The sequence below is a fragment of the Vidua chalybeata genome, chromosome 7 (assembly GCF_026979565.1).
Source record: "Vidua chalybeata isolate OUT-0048 chromosome 7, bVidCha1 merged haplotype, whole genome shotgun sequence".
NCBI lineage: Eukaryota > Metazoa > Chordata > Aves > Passeriformes > Viduidae > Vidua > Vidua chalybeata.
Genome location: NC_071536.1, coordinates 24991076 through 25004213, shown reverse-complemented (window position 1 = coordinate 25004213; position 13138 = coordinate 24991076). Strand labels below are relative to the sequence as shown.

The 13138-nt window shown below is 44.2% G+C and overlaps 1 protein-coding gene across 7 annotated transcripts in view; it reads right to left on the bottom strand.

Moving 5' to 3' along the window:
- BIN1 (bridging integrator 1) overlaps positions 1–12691 on the bottom strand; it is a 92186-nt gene extending 79495 nt beyond the window's left edge. For 6 of the 7 annotated variants that reach the window (XM_053947633.1, XM_053947634.1, XM_053947635.1 and 3 more), the window contains exon 1: positions 12538–12691. In XM_053947633.1, coding sequence (XP_053803608.1) covers positions 12538–12621 — 84 coding nt within the window. In that variant the 5' untranslated portion in view covers positions 12622–12691. The remainder of the gene's footprint in view (positions 1–12537) is intronic. The other variant, XM_053947639.1, reaches the window with a different exon arrangement.
- Between the last annotated feature and the right edge of the window lie 447 nt (positions 12692–13138).

Sequence of the window (13138 nt, the reverse complement as noted above, 5' to 3'; positions counted from 1 at the left end):
ATAGGAGAACAGTAGCAGTTTGACCTAAACTGAACCTGAGTAGAAGCAAAGATCTATCTTAAAGTCTGTATTTGCTGTCATAAGAGAAAATTAATGCACCTTCTATATGTCTGATATCAGCCTTTATAAGGACCACTTTTCTCTAGAAAACAGCCATACTGACAGCTTAGGAAAACACAAGAACAGATCTCCAGGATGCAAGAATTATTTTCCTCAAAGCAATCTACATCATGTTTACAGAAAGATACAAATAAACCCCCGGTTCTCCAGATGTTTTGCAAGCACTCTTTGCACATGGCCAATCAGTTAAGATGAAAGGTTCTTTTACCTACATAACCACAGGCTCAAACCAAGCATCTCCTCTCCCACGGAAGGCACTTAGAAACAAGACAAGCCTCGAGATGGTGAACTGGCTGGTGTGCGTCTAGTACTGACAAGTCCTGACATCCAAGGAATTTTCTTATATGAAGATTGTTGTCCCTTCACTATGGTCAACATTTTAGGTTGTTTTTCCCTCCCTCTTTACCCACAGTTTTTGCAGTTTAGTTCCTACCGTCAGTCAAGTCTAAATTAAGTGATGCTACAGCAGGAGTGGGGCTGTGACAGACAGCATGGAAAAGCAATTCCCTGTCTCCCTGGCAGGATGCTTGGTCTCTGCAGTCACACTGTGCCCTTACACACTTGCAATGCAGTTCTGCCTACCCCGATGCCACTCAAGCACTTTCAAAAGCAGGTTCCTTTTCAAGACTCCTCCTACATTAATTGATTTATCTTGTTACTCCTCTCTCTCTCATTTCTTTAGGTCATTTTGCATTATGCCTGCCCTGCAGGTACAGCCCAAGGACTGTGTTTGTACTCTAGCATGAAATCTCAGTTATAACCAACATTATATAACAAACTGAAACAAGAGTTATTTCTTGCTTTTTTCTTTCTTGAGTATATCTATGTTCCCATCCCCCCCAACCATCCCCAAATATTCAACTGATAGGTCATGTTGCCTCCAGGTCTAACTCACTGTGTTATTTAGTGGACTTTTTTTCCCTTCTATAAATGAACAAGCTTGTCTTGCTAAATAAAAGCTTATTATGAAAAAAGTACTGGCTGGGTTTTATTTATTTATCTTTTCCTCTTCTTTACAGATTTTAGCAATTAAAAAAAAATATAGATATTTCCCTCTTCTATCCTTTACTCTTCATACTCCCCCTTCTCCATTTATCTTTAAAGACATGAAAATATCCTCCTTTTTCACCACCCAGGCTTTTGAGAATAAAACAAATCCTGAAAAATGTGATTTAAACTTCACTTCCAATTTTTTCTTCACCTATTTTATAGCCTTCAGTCAGGGGTTTCAGAGAGCCAAAAATAAGCTAAAGAGAAAACAAAATTAAGAAGTTGGTCTGGTTGAGCTACAGGTCTGGTTGAGCTGAGCTGGGACAGAGGCCAATGCAGCAGCTCAGGCACCATCCCACTGCCCTGTGGTTCTGTGGACTGCTAGTTTTTTCCTTGTTCCCACACTTTTTGTTGCCCTCTAGTTCCCCACCCAGAACTTACCATCAAATCTACCTATGAGAGGAAAGATTTGAAAGAAAAATAGGTAAAGCAACACAACCAGAGGGTTGATAACGGAGCAGCAAAATGCAGAATAGAGGAGGAAAAGGTGCAGCTAGAGATGACACATCTCAGTGGCAGAGGTGGTTTGAGAGCGATGTGAAACAGCTGCCCCAGCAGGAGTAGCTGGGTCAGTTTAAACTTCAGTCTGTAAAGGCAAGACTTTATTTAAGGCAGGCAGATGGAGAGACGAAGAAAGTGCTCCAGCAGCAGAAGACAGGGCAAGATAACTATTCTGAAGTGGTCACTTCTCCCACCAGAACAAACCCAATGCCAGAATCAGGCACCTGCCTCAAGAAGTGTGGGAGATAAAGAATCTTAAGAGCTTACACCAGAGTTTTCAGACTTTGACTACTTTAATCTTGACACCTTAAGCAGATGGCCCAATTTCTGAGGTGCTGAAAACACAGCTCCACCAGGAGACACAGGCTCTGTGAGAGCCAACCTCAGTCTGTCAAGTCTGGGTTGCACAAACCACACACAGGTACCACTCTGTGCCTGGGGCACTTCACTGCCCCAGAGACAGACCAGTGACCCCTCAGCTCTCAGGTGTGCTGGTGACACCTGGCCACCTGAACCATATGCAGTTGTTTGCCTAATTCATAATTTTGGGGGCATTTTTTTTCTACTTGGTTTGACCTTATTCAAAGCAGGCAGCCAAAAACACTGCATTCCTGAGTTCATGCTATTCAACAAAGCAAAAACTGGACAGAATATGTATCTATCAACATCCTGAAGATAAAAGAGGAGGAAATTTCAGTCTCGAGAAAGCAGGTAAATTTCCACCCTCCCTTCTGTCTGCCCCAGCCTTAAGCAGACACCAAATAGAGGCCAAAAAAAGTGTCACAACTGTGGAGCTAGAGAGTCACTACATCACAGCTCTGTAGTTAATAAAGCCAAATGGCATCATTTAATTCAGCTGGCATCAATGTGACATTCCAGGCAACAGGACTTCAACAACATCAATGTCTATTATTTGGGTAGGCATTTAACATAGCTTAATTAAACCCTATCTATAGCCAACAGTAACACTAGCAAGAGGAATAGAGTATAAATAGCGTTGTTTGCACGAATTCCCCTTCTCAATTCCTCTGCCTCCTCCTCTGCAGCACTCACTTTAAATGCTGATACTTTTGCAAGAAGTATTTTTATTTTTACACAAGCCCTGATGCAAAATGAAGTAACCAAATCAGGAAAAAACATAAAAGGCATTTGAGGCCATGACTGAGCTGGAGAAAGACATAAAGGAGCAGGTGCATGCTAGGAGGGAGGGGGCCAAAGAGCTCTTACAAGGCAAAACAATGTTAGAGGAGGACTCTAGAAGAGACAGGCTGGATGCAGAGCCCTTAAGAGGCCAGTGAAGTTCCCTCACAGGTTCACAACCACCTTGCTGAACAACAGTGAGAGTTTCTCAAGTGCAGGACAGATTTGGAACATGTGGGGCACAGGAAAGACATGGGCATCTGGATCAGCTATTACAATTCTCTGAGCTGGAAGGTGATAGCTGCAAGGGATCAGCCATGGGGGATTTAGGAACAGTGCCCTCCAGAGCCAGGCTGAGTTACAGAATGTGGTTTGTCCCATCAAAGTGTGAACATATGGATCAACAGATGATCAGCTCTTGGTTCTTCCCTAGCAGCTTTTGCACAGCTCTTCTCCTTTTCACCCAAAAGGATTGCTTTTCCTTCAGCAGAGCTGAAGGGCAAGGAACAGCAAATTAGAGAACCAGGCTTGATAGGCAAGTCCTCTAGCTGTGAATGAGTGTAAAGTCCATCAGCTTCTTTGCCAGAGCACTTGTTAAGAATCTGGGCCACACTGGTTTTGGAGAGGAAAATCACCACAAAGTGCTCCCCAAAGAGCATCCTCAAAAATGAAGGCCTCAACTGGACACTCAAGACTGCCAGCTCAGGAGACATTCCAGCTCCAAGTCACCTTTATCCAGCATGACAAAGCACCTCTTTTAACCTACTACATCCACAGCCTCATGGTAAGGGCACCCAGCCCTGATAACGCACACTTCCTCCCTGAATTATTTATGGCCACCAAGGGTCATGGAATAAGGAGAGCAAAAGCCTCCAGCTTGGCAAAAAGTTCTAGTCTGGCAACTGACTCTGATATCCATCACAGAGAAGTCCCAGACCGTGAGCAATTGGGTGCAGCACACCATTCCAGAGCTCCACGATTTATGGATCACGTCACCCCTCTGACCTTCTGACTCCCACCACAGTCAGGTGTCCAAACTCTACTGTCCCAGCCCTGCACGTAAACTGTTCTTCCTCTCCAAAGAAAGACAATCTCTTTTTCCACAAAATCTTACTGCTCAAAAACAGTCCTGAGCCTTTGCCTACAAAACAATTCACATCAAACTTCTGCAAAAATATCTGAAAACCCTTTTAAGTCTTTTGGAATACACTTTTACTGAAACAAACCAGAATTATCTTTATTAGCTGAGACTGTCCCATATTTATATTGGAATTGTTTCAGAATTGGGAATGGACTTTTTTGGCAATACATAATGCAATCACACTGCAGATACTAACAGATAATCATACTGACTGAATGCATGACGTAGGAAACATTATCAGAGTGAGTACATCCTTTTAATAGCTCAAGTTTATTAACACACAATTAAGCTTGGCCTTGTCCAGCCTAAACAGACCCAAAAAAAAGAAAAAATCCCTAGTATCCTTCTACTGCAGAGGTCAGTTCAATACACTGAAGAATGGCCATTTCACTCCTCTGCTGAGGAAACTGTACCTTAAGGAGTGTTTTAGTCAGAACCCAAGTGTATTTCCTGTCTGAATGTTTTTACACTCTCCTTGAGCACTGTTCCTCTTATGGAAGCTGCCATCTCTCTCAACAGAATTTTTCCAAAAACATATTTTCAAGCAACCTTTGAAATATGCTGTCCTTCAGTACAATTACTCAAACCCCTTTTGTGCCTCATGACACAGACTCAACACTTGGACCAAGGGGTCATGTTGCACCCACAGTGGGGACAGACAGTCGCTCTCCAAGACAACACTTTACTGCCTGAAAATTCAAAATTAATGAGCTGAATGCTCAAATTCCAGGACAGGAATTCCCTGTATTTTTTAAAGCATACTTTTTTCCCTCCTCAAGGTTTTCCCCATTTTTCCCCCACAATGACTGTAGAAGCAGGAATAAGGAAATAAGGTTGGTCCTTCCACACTCAAGACTGAAGTAGTTATAACTTACAGGAATGGTTAACCTCACCTGCAAGGGTACTGGAGAGCTACAAGACCAGCATATCTGTTCAATAAAGAGATGCAGAGATCTACATTGTCTTCAAATGTCAGTCTTTATAGCTCCTTAGTATAAGTTTGCATCTGTTGTTGGCACCATTCCAAGTAAATCCAATGGGAAGAATTGCTATTTCACTCTGCAAACACCATTCAACTCAGTTCTGAGTCAGTTAAGTTACACATTATTGTTTCTGGCCTGATAAAATGTGCAATCAAGCTAAGTAGTACAGAGAAAAAAAAAAGTGTAAACACTTTTAGCTGTGTTTTCAAATACTGCAGTTTCTGTACCATTGAAGTTCCCTTTCCATCCCTGCTGGCAAACAAGCATTCAGCTCTGTCTAATACAGTTCCAAAGCAGAGTATTAGCAATTGCCAAGTGAAAAATGTTTGCACTTCAGCTGTATCAACTTCTAATCTCCCTCCTGAAGAGCTAACTTTGAAAAGAACTGAGAAACTAATGCAGCTCTTAAACCAAGTTTAACAAAAAATTCTAAACCTATTTAAAATAAACAAACCAAATACAATCAGTGCAGAATTACCAAAAAATAAAGAATTTCAGAACAGGTTACCAGCTTTCTGAAACTGCCTGTCAAATCCTTGCAGAGAGGGCAGCACTTCTGCATATCAAGAGATTAAATACAGCCCATGGTTTTCACAGAGGGATTAGCTGCTGTTAAGCACTGCTTTCTCCTTATTGGTGAAGTTTGCACTCTCCATCCTGCCTGGCAGCCTATATTAAGAACACAGAGCCACCCAGACTTCTTTCTGGTAAAGAATGGGACAAAGAAAGGCAACACTGTCTGGCTTTCAGGACTCTCCAACAGCACTTCTGTGGAAATGCTGACTTTCAGAAACTTCAACCTCCCAGCCACAGACCTAAGTAAAGCTCACTTTAACCCAGCCTAAACAGTAGAAAAGTCTATGTTGCACATGTGTACTAGCAGAGATCTGAGCAAACATAGTACCCATTTCTCATTTCATAAAGCTGCTTCATAGTGATTCTGTGAAACCTCTGTCCAGGTCTGTGAATGCCCCAAGCTCTGGGTTCCAAGTTCATCACAAAATGCAACTCCCTGCTCTGGCAAACCCTTCCTGAATGCAAGCTCTCAACATAATAAAGGAGAAACCCAGAAAAAAAATTAAAAAGAGAGAAAAAAGGAGAAAAAAAAATTAAACAACTGGTACAACTTCCGCAGGTTGAAGAATTTCTATTCCCTTCTGTTCCTTCAGATCACAAATCTACACAATCTAAAGAGAAAAATCTACAGAGAGGTACTTTCTGAGTAGCAGCTAAGAAACAAAACTATGCAAGCATGTTGGCATGATGAAAATATAACCAAAAAAAAAACCCACCAAAAAAAAACCCTATTTTCTGCTAATATATACACTTCAAGTTTTTCTCCAGGAACGTGGCACAGGACCTACCCTGCAGTACTTGCCAGCTCGTGAAGATCAAATGGCTTCAGAGGCTAGGAAAGTGCCCAGGGGAACCTGAACAGTCTGAGGTCCACCAGCCACTTGGATGCACCTGCTGAGAAGACACCTGACAAGATTTATGCACCCCCTGTGCCACTGCCAATAGCTCGGGCAAATCTGCAGAGGTTCCTCTCTCCTGTTCTGAGAGTATTAAGTACTCAACTAATACCATATTTAAAATAGATTTTGACTAGTGAGACAATGAAATTACTTTCTTCTCTCCCCCAACCCCTTCCAGTGAGAGACGTCCCCTTTTAGCTCGGCAGTAGGGATGCCAGAATGGTACAGGTTTGCTGGCACTCATGCATTCAATATTGCAGTTGCTGGAGAAACCCAAATATACAATCCCTCAAGAGAAGGCTAAAACACAGCCTGAAGTCAGAATGGACCTCTTTCTGCAATTCTACCTGCCAGCAGTGCTCCAAGGAAACTTTATTCATATTTTAACATTCGTTCCCATCTCATTGCTTGGGGGTAGAGAATGCACAGTCTCCTGGTCAACATTAATACAGTCTTTCCCCCATAAGAAGCTGCTGGTCTGCACACCCTGAGTGCGTCACTTAGGGGGCTGAGCTGTGGCCAGTTCAGGGTGACAGACCTGCCTGTTCTGCTTGGCAAATTGAGTCTGGCTTTGTGATCGTGTCAGGTTGCCAGCACAGAACGTCTGGGAAGACAGGCTGACCCCTCCATGTACAGGTAGGCAGCCAGGACTGTAAGATGATCCTTGCAAAGTTGCAGAACTTGTACCAGGGGCAGCTCAGGTGTCTGGTCACCAGTGCAACAGCAGAAAAAAATAGCCACTCTAATACCTGTTAACCTAAGGGACCCTCTTGTCATTCCAAATGTTTCTAGAACCAGAGCTTTATTATACATTGAACCCAAGCAATAAGGTCTTGTATCTCTATCTAAAGAGTCACAAACAAAGGAAAATGTGTGTTATTCCCAAAGGCCCAGTCCAGTTAGATGCTGAACATCTCAGGCTGCACCCAGCTTTCCCCAATGGCTTGGCTACAGCCATGTCATTTGCTAATCACACGTGAAGAGCAATCATGATGTTGGAAAGAAAAGGAACATCTGTGCCTGGAGATACAAACCTTGCCTAAGAGCACACAGGATGGAGGGAGAGGCCAGCCAAGCTTTGATGTCACCCCCTGAGAGATGAGGTCGGTGACACTCTTTATGGCCTAGAGCTTCTTTAAAAGTTCACAGAGAAAAGAGATCTTCCAGATCCTGCTTCATAAACCTGATCTCACAAGAACTGCACTGAAGAGGACTGTTTGCAAGACAAAAACTTCCATGGAAGATAAAGTGACAAGGAATAGAGTTGGGCCTTTTCCAATCAGAAAATGCATCCATCCATGAGATTCTGCTTCATATAAGAAATCTTTTGCCAATAGCCAGACAGAAGGGCACCTTCAGCATGGCACTGTAAGTGCCCTGCCAATCAAACCATTCCATGGGCAAGCAGACATATGGAGCCTGGTTTCCTATTTCACCTCCTCCCTGTACCATGCAGATGATCTGATACCAGTAATACAGTCTGAGCTCATACTGGAATCATCTGAACGTTAGAGGCATTAATTCAGATCTTCCTGCTGTATCCAGTGCCTGTTTTCCAGCAACCTTTAGGCATGAAGTACCTTTGAGACTCTACCCATCCCCTAAACCCTGCATTCTTAAAGCAAGCTAACAGCCATAAAGTAAAAAGCCCTGTCTTTGTCATTTGGGGAGTCCCCCAGGAAAAAAAAAAAAAAAAAAAAAGTCAATTTTCCTGCCGGATCAGTAGGCAAACAATACTTGTAGCTCTTCAGGCTGTTTGTTCTTCACTGGCACAACAAGGCAGACTGCCACCACACCATCCTACCCTATGCAAAGGCATGAAAAAAACACAGAAGCTTTGCAGTGACAGAAGGATCCCGAAGGAAAACCAATAAGGAACTTCTCTCAAGTAGGTAGATGTATTACTTCTCAATAAGAGAGATTCCTTCATCTACCATTTTTATAGAAAGACTCCCTCCCCACCTGCAGAGTTTCTACAGAGCTGGGAGCCTCTGCCAGGTGAATCCTGATAACAGCTGTATTTAAATTTGCTTTAAGGTCCTTGGGTACTGCTCATTAATATGGACTCTCACCTGCTTCAATAAGGCTGAAATTTTATTCCAGGTGTTTTCTCCTGTGATGCTCCACCTACTGGAGCTTGACTTAGAAGGAGGAAAAATGTCTTATCAGGGCAAACTCAAAATGCAAACCATGCCTCCTGCAAACCCAGTTCCACCCAAACCACAATCTGTGAGACCAAGACTACAGCCCAGCCTCCTTGGACTGTGCAGCCAGAGGAGAGCAGAACTTTGCTCTGACAGATGGTGTAACCGGGAAAACTTCAAACATGTGGGTAAACATTGGTGGAATTAACAAAGCCATGAACAGAAAACAGAAGTGACATTTCATGGCAACACGGCAAGCCAGAGTCTATGCCCTAAATGTGACCCCTAACACAAGGGAGTTTGGATTTCCAAGCTAAACTTTGCCAGGTCCCACGTGGAAAACAAAGCCTTCCCCTTTGGTTAGGGATGGAGAAGGAGAAAAGGGGGTGCCTTGGTTTGTTGGTACATCAGAAGAAAGCCATGACAAAATACAGCAGTCTGTTCATGTCACAGAACACAGACTCCTCATTTTGCCCAGCTTTGTAACAAAAAGAGAGTGAGAGACCACCACTAGTATAGGATAAGAACTTCCCACACTCAGTCTAAGTAAAAATAAGCTCATTCACTTTTACGCCTCTCCACAAAAGAAGCTCCCAAGGGAAAAAAATAAATCTTTCTTTCAGATGTCAATTTTACAGTTCATCTCCTCAGACAAAGCTATCAATCTGTACGCAACTTAAATCAACAGTTGGTGCCCATGCAGCCAATAACATCTTTACACACTGAACCTCTGCCTAACATGCAGAAGGAAACAAAGAGTCTGATCCTGTGACAAGGACCCTCAGTGCCAGCCAAGCTGCTAAATCCCAACTCATTTGCTTCCCAAGCTCAGCTCCCTCAGCTCGAACCTCACAGAGGAGTTACCCTCACCCCAGGATAACATCAAGTCACCAAGATGCTGTTTGAATTTGTTCAAAGCAGAAACGTGCAGGTAGACCCATGCAGAAACAGGACATTATTAGAGGAAAATGGGAATTGTGGAAACTGGGAAGATTTTTAAAATTTTAAAAAGTGTTAAGATAAAACACAAACTTTAACCAAGATAATGGATTACAGACATAAAGAACAAAAAAACTTCATAGCCTCACTGGAAAAGTTTAAAAGAGCTGCAAACACTAGGCTCCCTCTAAGACACCATGACATTAGGGGCATTACATTTTTACTCATATTTAAGATGTTTAGAATTAAGAAAAGTCCAGAGCTCAACATCTCAGTCTGAAAATCCTTCAGCTAAATTTAGGAGGAATAGATGAGGATTTCCAGTCTAAATATCCTTATCAGTTGAAAAAGGTGATATGAGTTAGAAACAGCTGCATGAGTTCCTTCTGCAAGGTGTGTTCCTCTGGATAGCAGCATCAATTTATTCGATACATTTCACTGGACAACTGGTAAGTTATTGCCAAGTACTCTACTTGAGGCTACCTCTGAGTAGAGATGGAGGTTAAACGGGTGTCCATCCCATTTGTAAAAAGCACAGTGGACCATTCCATCATTTATTTCCTGTGGAATTGCTCAAGTGTCTTCCAAAAATAGCCAACAGTTTTGCTGAAAGGCTTAAAACAAATAGCACTTCTGAAAGAATATCTTACATAGTTTACATAATAGGCATCTCAGAAGGGAAAAAAGGATGTGTACAGTGTTTCAGTGTGAATTCTGCACTGAACAAAAAGACATCATTCTTTGCTTAGCACAAGGCTGAAATTCACCAGGAAGAAAACTGCTGAGGTCAAAGCCTCAGGGCTCAAGCTGAGAGGGAAATATTCTCAAGGGAAGAAATTTTTATCCTTGATTCAAATCAAAATATGATATGGAAAAGGAACATTCAGCTTGTCTAAGCCTCAAAAAGGAGAAGTTCAACCCTAGCCAAAATATATTCACGGAAATCTAACACATTTTTAAGTTGTTACCAGATCCACCTCTGCACACTTCTGCTTACCTTTTATTATTTAACACCTGATCCTTATCTCCTGACCCACGGTTCACCTTTCCTGCTAAACACAGTGTCTCAGTTTATAACTAAATACCACAAGTGTAGAGTGCCATAACCACTGGTGCTTCCACATCACTTCATATTCAGCTGTATCTCTCCTCACAACCTGAAAGTTAACACTAACTTATATTCCTCAGTGAAAGTCTGTCCTTTATGGGTAAAATACTGAATGCTTCACAAAAGAATTACAAGCAATCCTGTAACAGTATGAAAAAGCAAGTCAGATGACAAAGCAAGCAATGCCATTTTTTTCTTTTTCTGAGAGCCCAGAGATTAAAGTTGTATTGTTTGCATCAGGGTAACAACAGCTGAAGGGTCTAAAATTTGCCTTAGCAAGTGCTTTGGGGTTGTTTTCCTTTCCTCCTTAGAGGAAACCAAGCTGTGCTTTTCTCTTCCCAAAGAGACAAACAACTGTTCTCAGATCGTGCAAATCGCCTGCAATACACAGCTAACTCTCAATTATTATTGTCATTCCCATGTCCCCAAACACCACCAGGGCGTGAGCAAGGAAGTGAACTAGATCAACAGTTGACAGAAATTTGTGGAAAATCCTTCCTAGGAAAAGAACCTGTGTATGTTCGATAAGAGACAGGGCAGGGCTTGGCAGGACACACTTTGTTCCAAGCTGCTAAATACAATAACTCCTTCAGCAAGTCCAGGAGCTCAGCCTCTACCACCTCCCCTAATATTAACTACAAATATGGTTGCCATCTGGTGGCTAACACAGAATGAAGTTTAGCATCTGTGATGAGTTCAAGGTGGACCAGATTCCCTGGCCTGTCCCCTCTGGAACAACAGTAGCCACAGATGTGGCCATGGTCACTCTTGTGTACAGAGTGAAGCCAGGACCTTGCTGCTTCAGTTCCATACTGGATCTGGTAGTCATTGGGGTTTTTTACGAGCAGTTGGACAAGTTCAAGGGATGCTCCTAGTCTCAGTAAGTGAGCTAAAAGTAGTGGATGCAGCATGGGCAAAATCAAATGCAAGTGGTTTGTGCTGCCATTCTGGCCCAGCAGCATTTTTGAGCAGTGTCAGAGATTGGGTACAAGGCTCAGGCTAGCACTGCATTTAATCCCAACCCTCCTAGATTAAATCTAGCTGCTAAAGATAACTCCCAGGGAACACGAGCAGCAGTGGGCATATCTGCTCGCCCGCCCTCCCTCAAAGATGCGCCAGTCCTTATTCAGTCAATGCCATCTCACAGCAAACCACTGAAAACCAAGACGAGCGTGCCTGCAATAAAAGCAGCTGATCAATGTCCCTGCGTAAAACGCCCGATAATCCCTACACAGAGCAGGCATCTGGCATCAGATGCAGCATACCAGAGAGATGAACAGGAAAAGTATCCATTGCATATTCCTGGCACCTTCTGCTGGCACACGGGTGGGCGGAGAACAGCGAAAGGGCTCCCGGGATTCAAAAATCCCCCTCTCTCTCTCAGCAGATCGGCACAATCTTTAAAGGCCGTATGGCTTCGGCTGAGCCACCATTCCAAAATGAGGAGTTCAAGGTCAGTACAGCAAGCAGCGACTATCACGCGATGCTGCTGGAAGATAAGGGGCAAGGATCCAGCTCCTTTCCCTCACCATCTTTGAGGTTACGCATTTAGCGCTGTGGCAAAATATAGAACCGCTCTCGAAAATGCTGCATAAAGCACAACCTAAAAGCCACGACGAAAGGTCTCCTCCTGTTGAAACAATAAGCATCTGCGGATCCAACACGAGCGTGCGGCGCTCCGTCCTCCCCGGCGCTCCCGGCCGAGCCGATGCCATGTTTCCGCAGGCGGACGGTGAACCCTCACCGCTCCGACAGGGATACTCGGCATTCTCAGGATGCAAAGGGGCCCCAGTTCCGCAGGCAGGGAAGGCAGCTGCCACCCCCCGCAAGCACCCACTGCGAGACGCATCCCTGCTCCGGGGAGGGCTGTCATCCCCGGCACCCGCGTCCCCCCCTCCCGGCCCCGCAGCCCGGGGATGTCCCCCGTCTCCCCTACCTTCTCCTGCGCCCGGGTCAGCTTCTTCTGGACGTTGCTGGCGATTTTCCCAGCTGTGACCCCCTTGCTGCCCAGCTCGGCCATCTTGCCTCCTCTTTTTAACGGGCTGCGAGCGACGGACCGGCAGGAAGGGGGGGAAAACCCGGCGGGCAGGCGATGGCCCCGGCCGTCACCGCCGCCGCCCGCCCGCCGGCCGCCTTTTAAAGGGATAGTGCTGCCTTAAAGGGACGGGGATGGGGGCAGGTTTTGGACGGATTTCCCCAACCCAGCCTGCCTCCTGCACGTCCCAGCCGCCGCCTGTCCCAGAAGAAGCCAACAGGGTGGGAAAGTCTGGGAAGCATCGCAAGGGATTAATCTTAGGTGGTGGAATGAGTTTGCTGCCGTCTTTCATCCCGCAGCAAAACGACACTCTTGTTTTAAGAGATCTGTACCACTAATTGGTATCGCCGATTGTTCAAATTCATAGGACAAAGGTACGTCTCAAATTACTCCTGGATCTTCACAAGCACAAAGGGGAAGTTTAATTCCTTAAGGAAGGGCACCTGGAAGTGACTCAAACCCCTGATTTTAAAAGGTGACATGAAATTTCAGAAGATTCCAA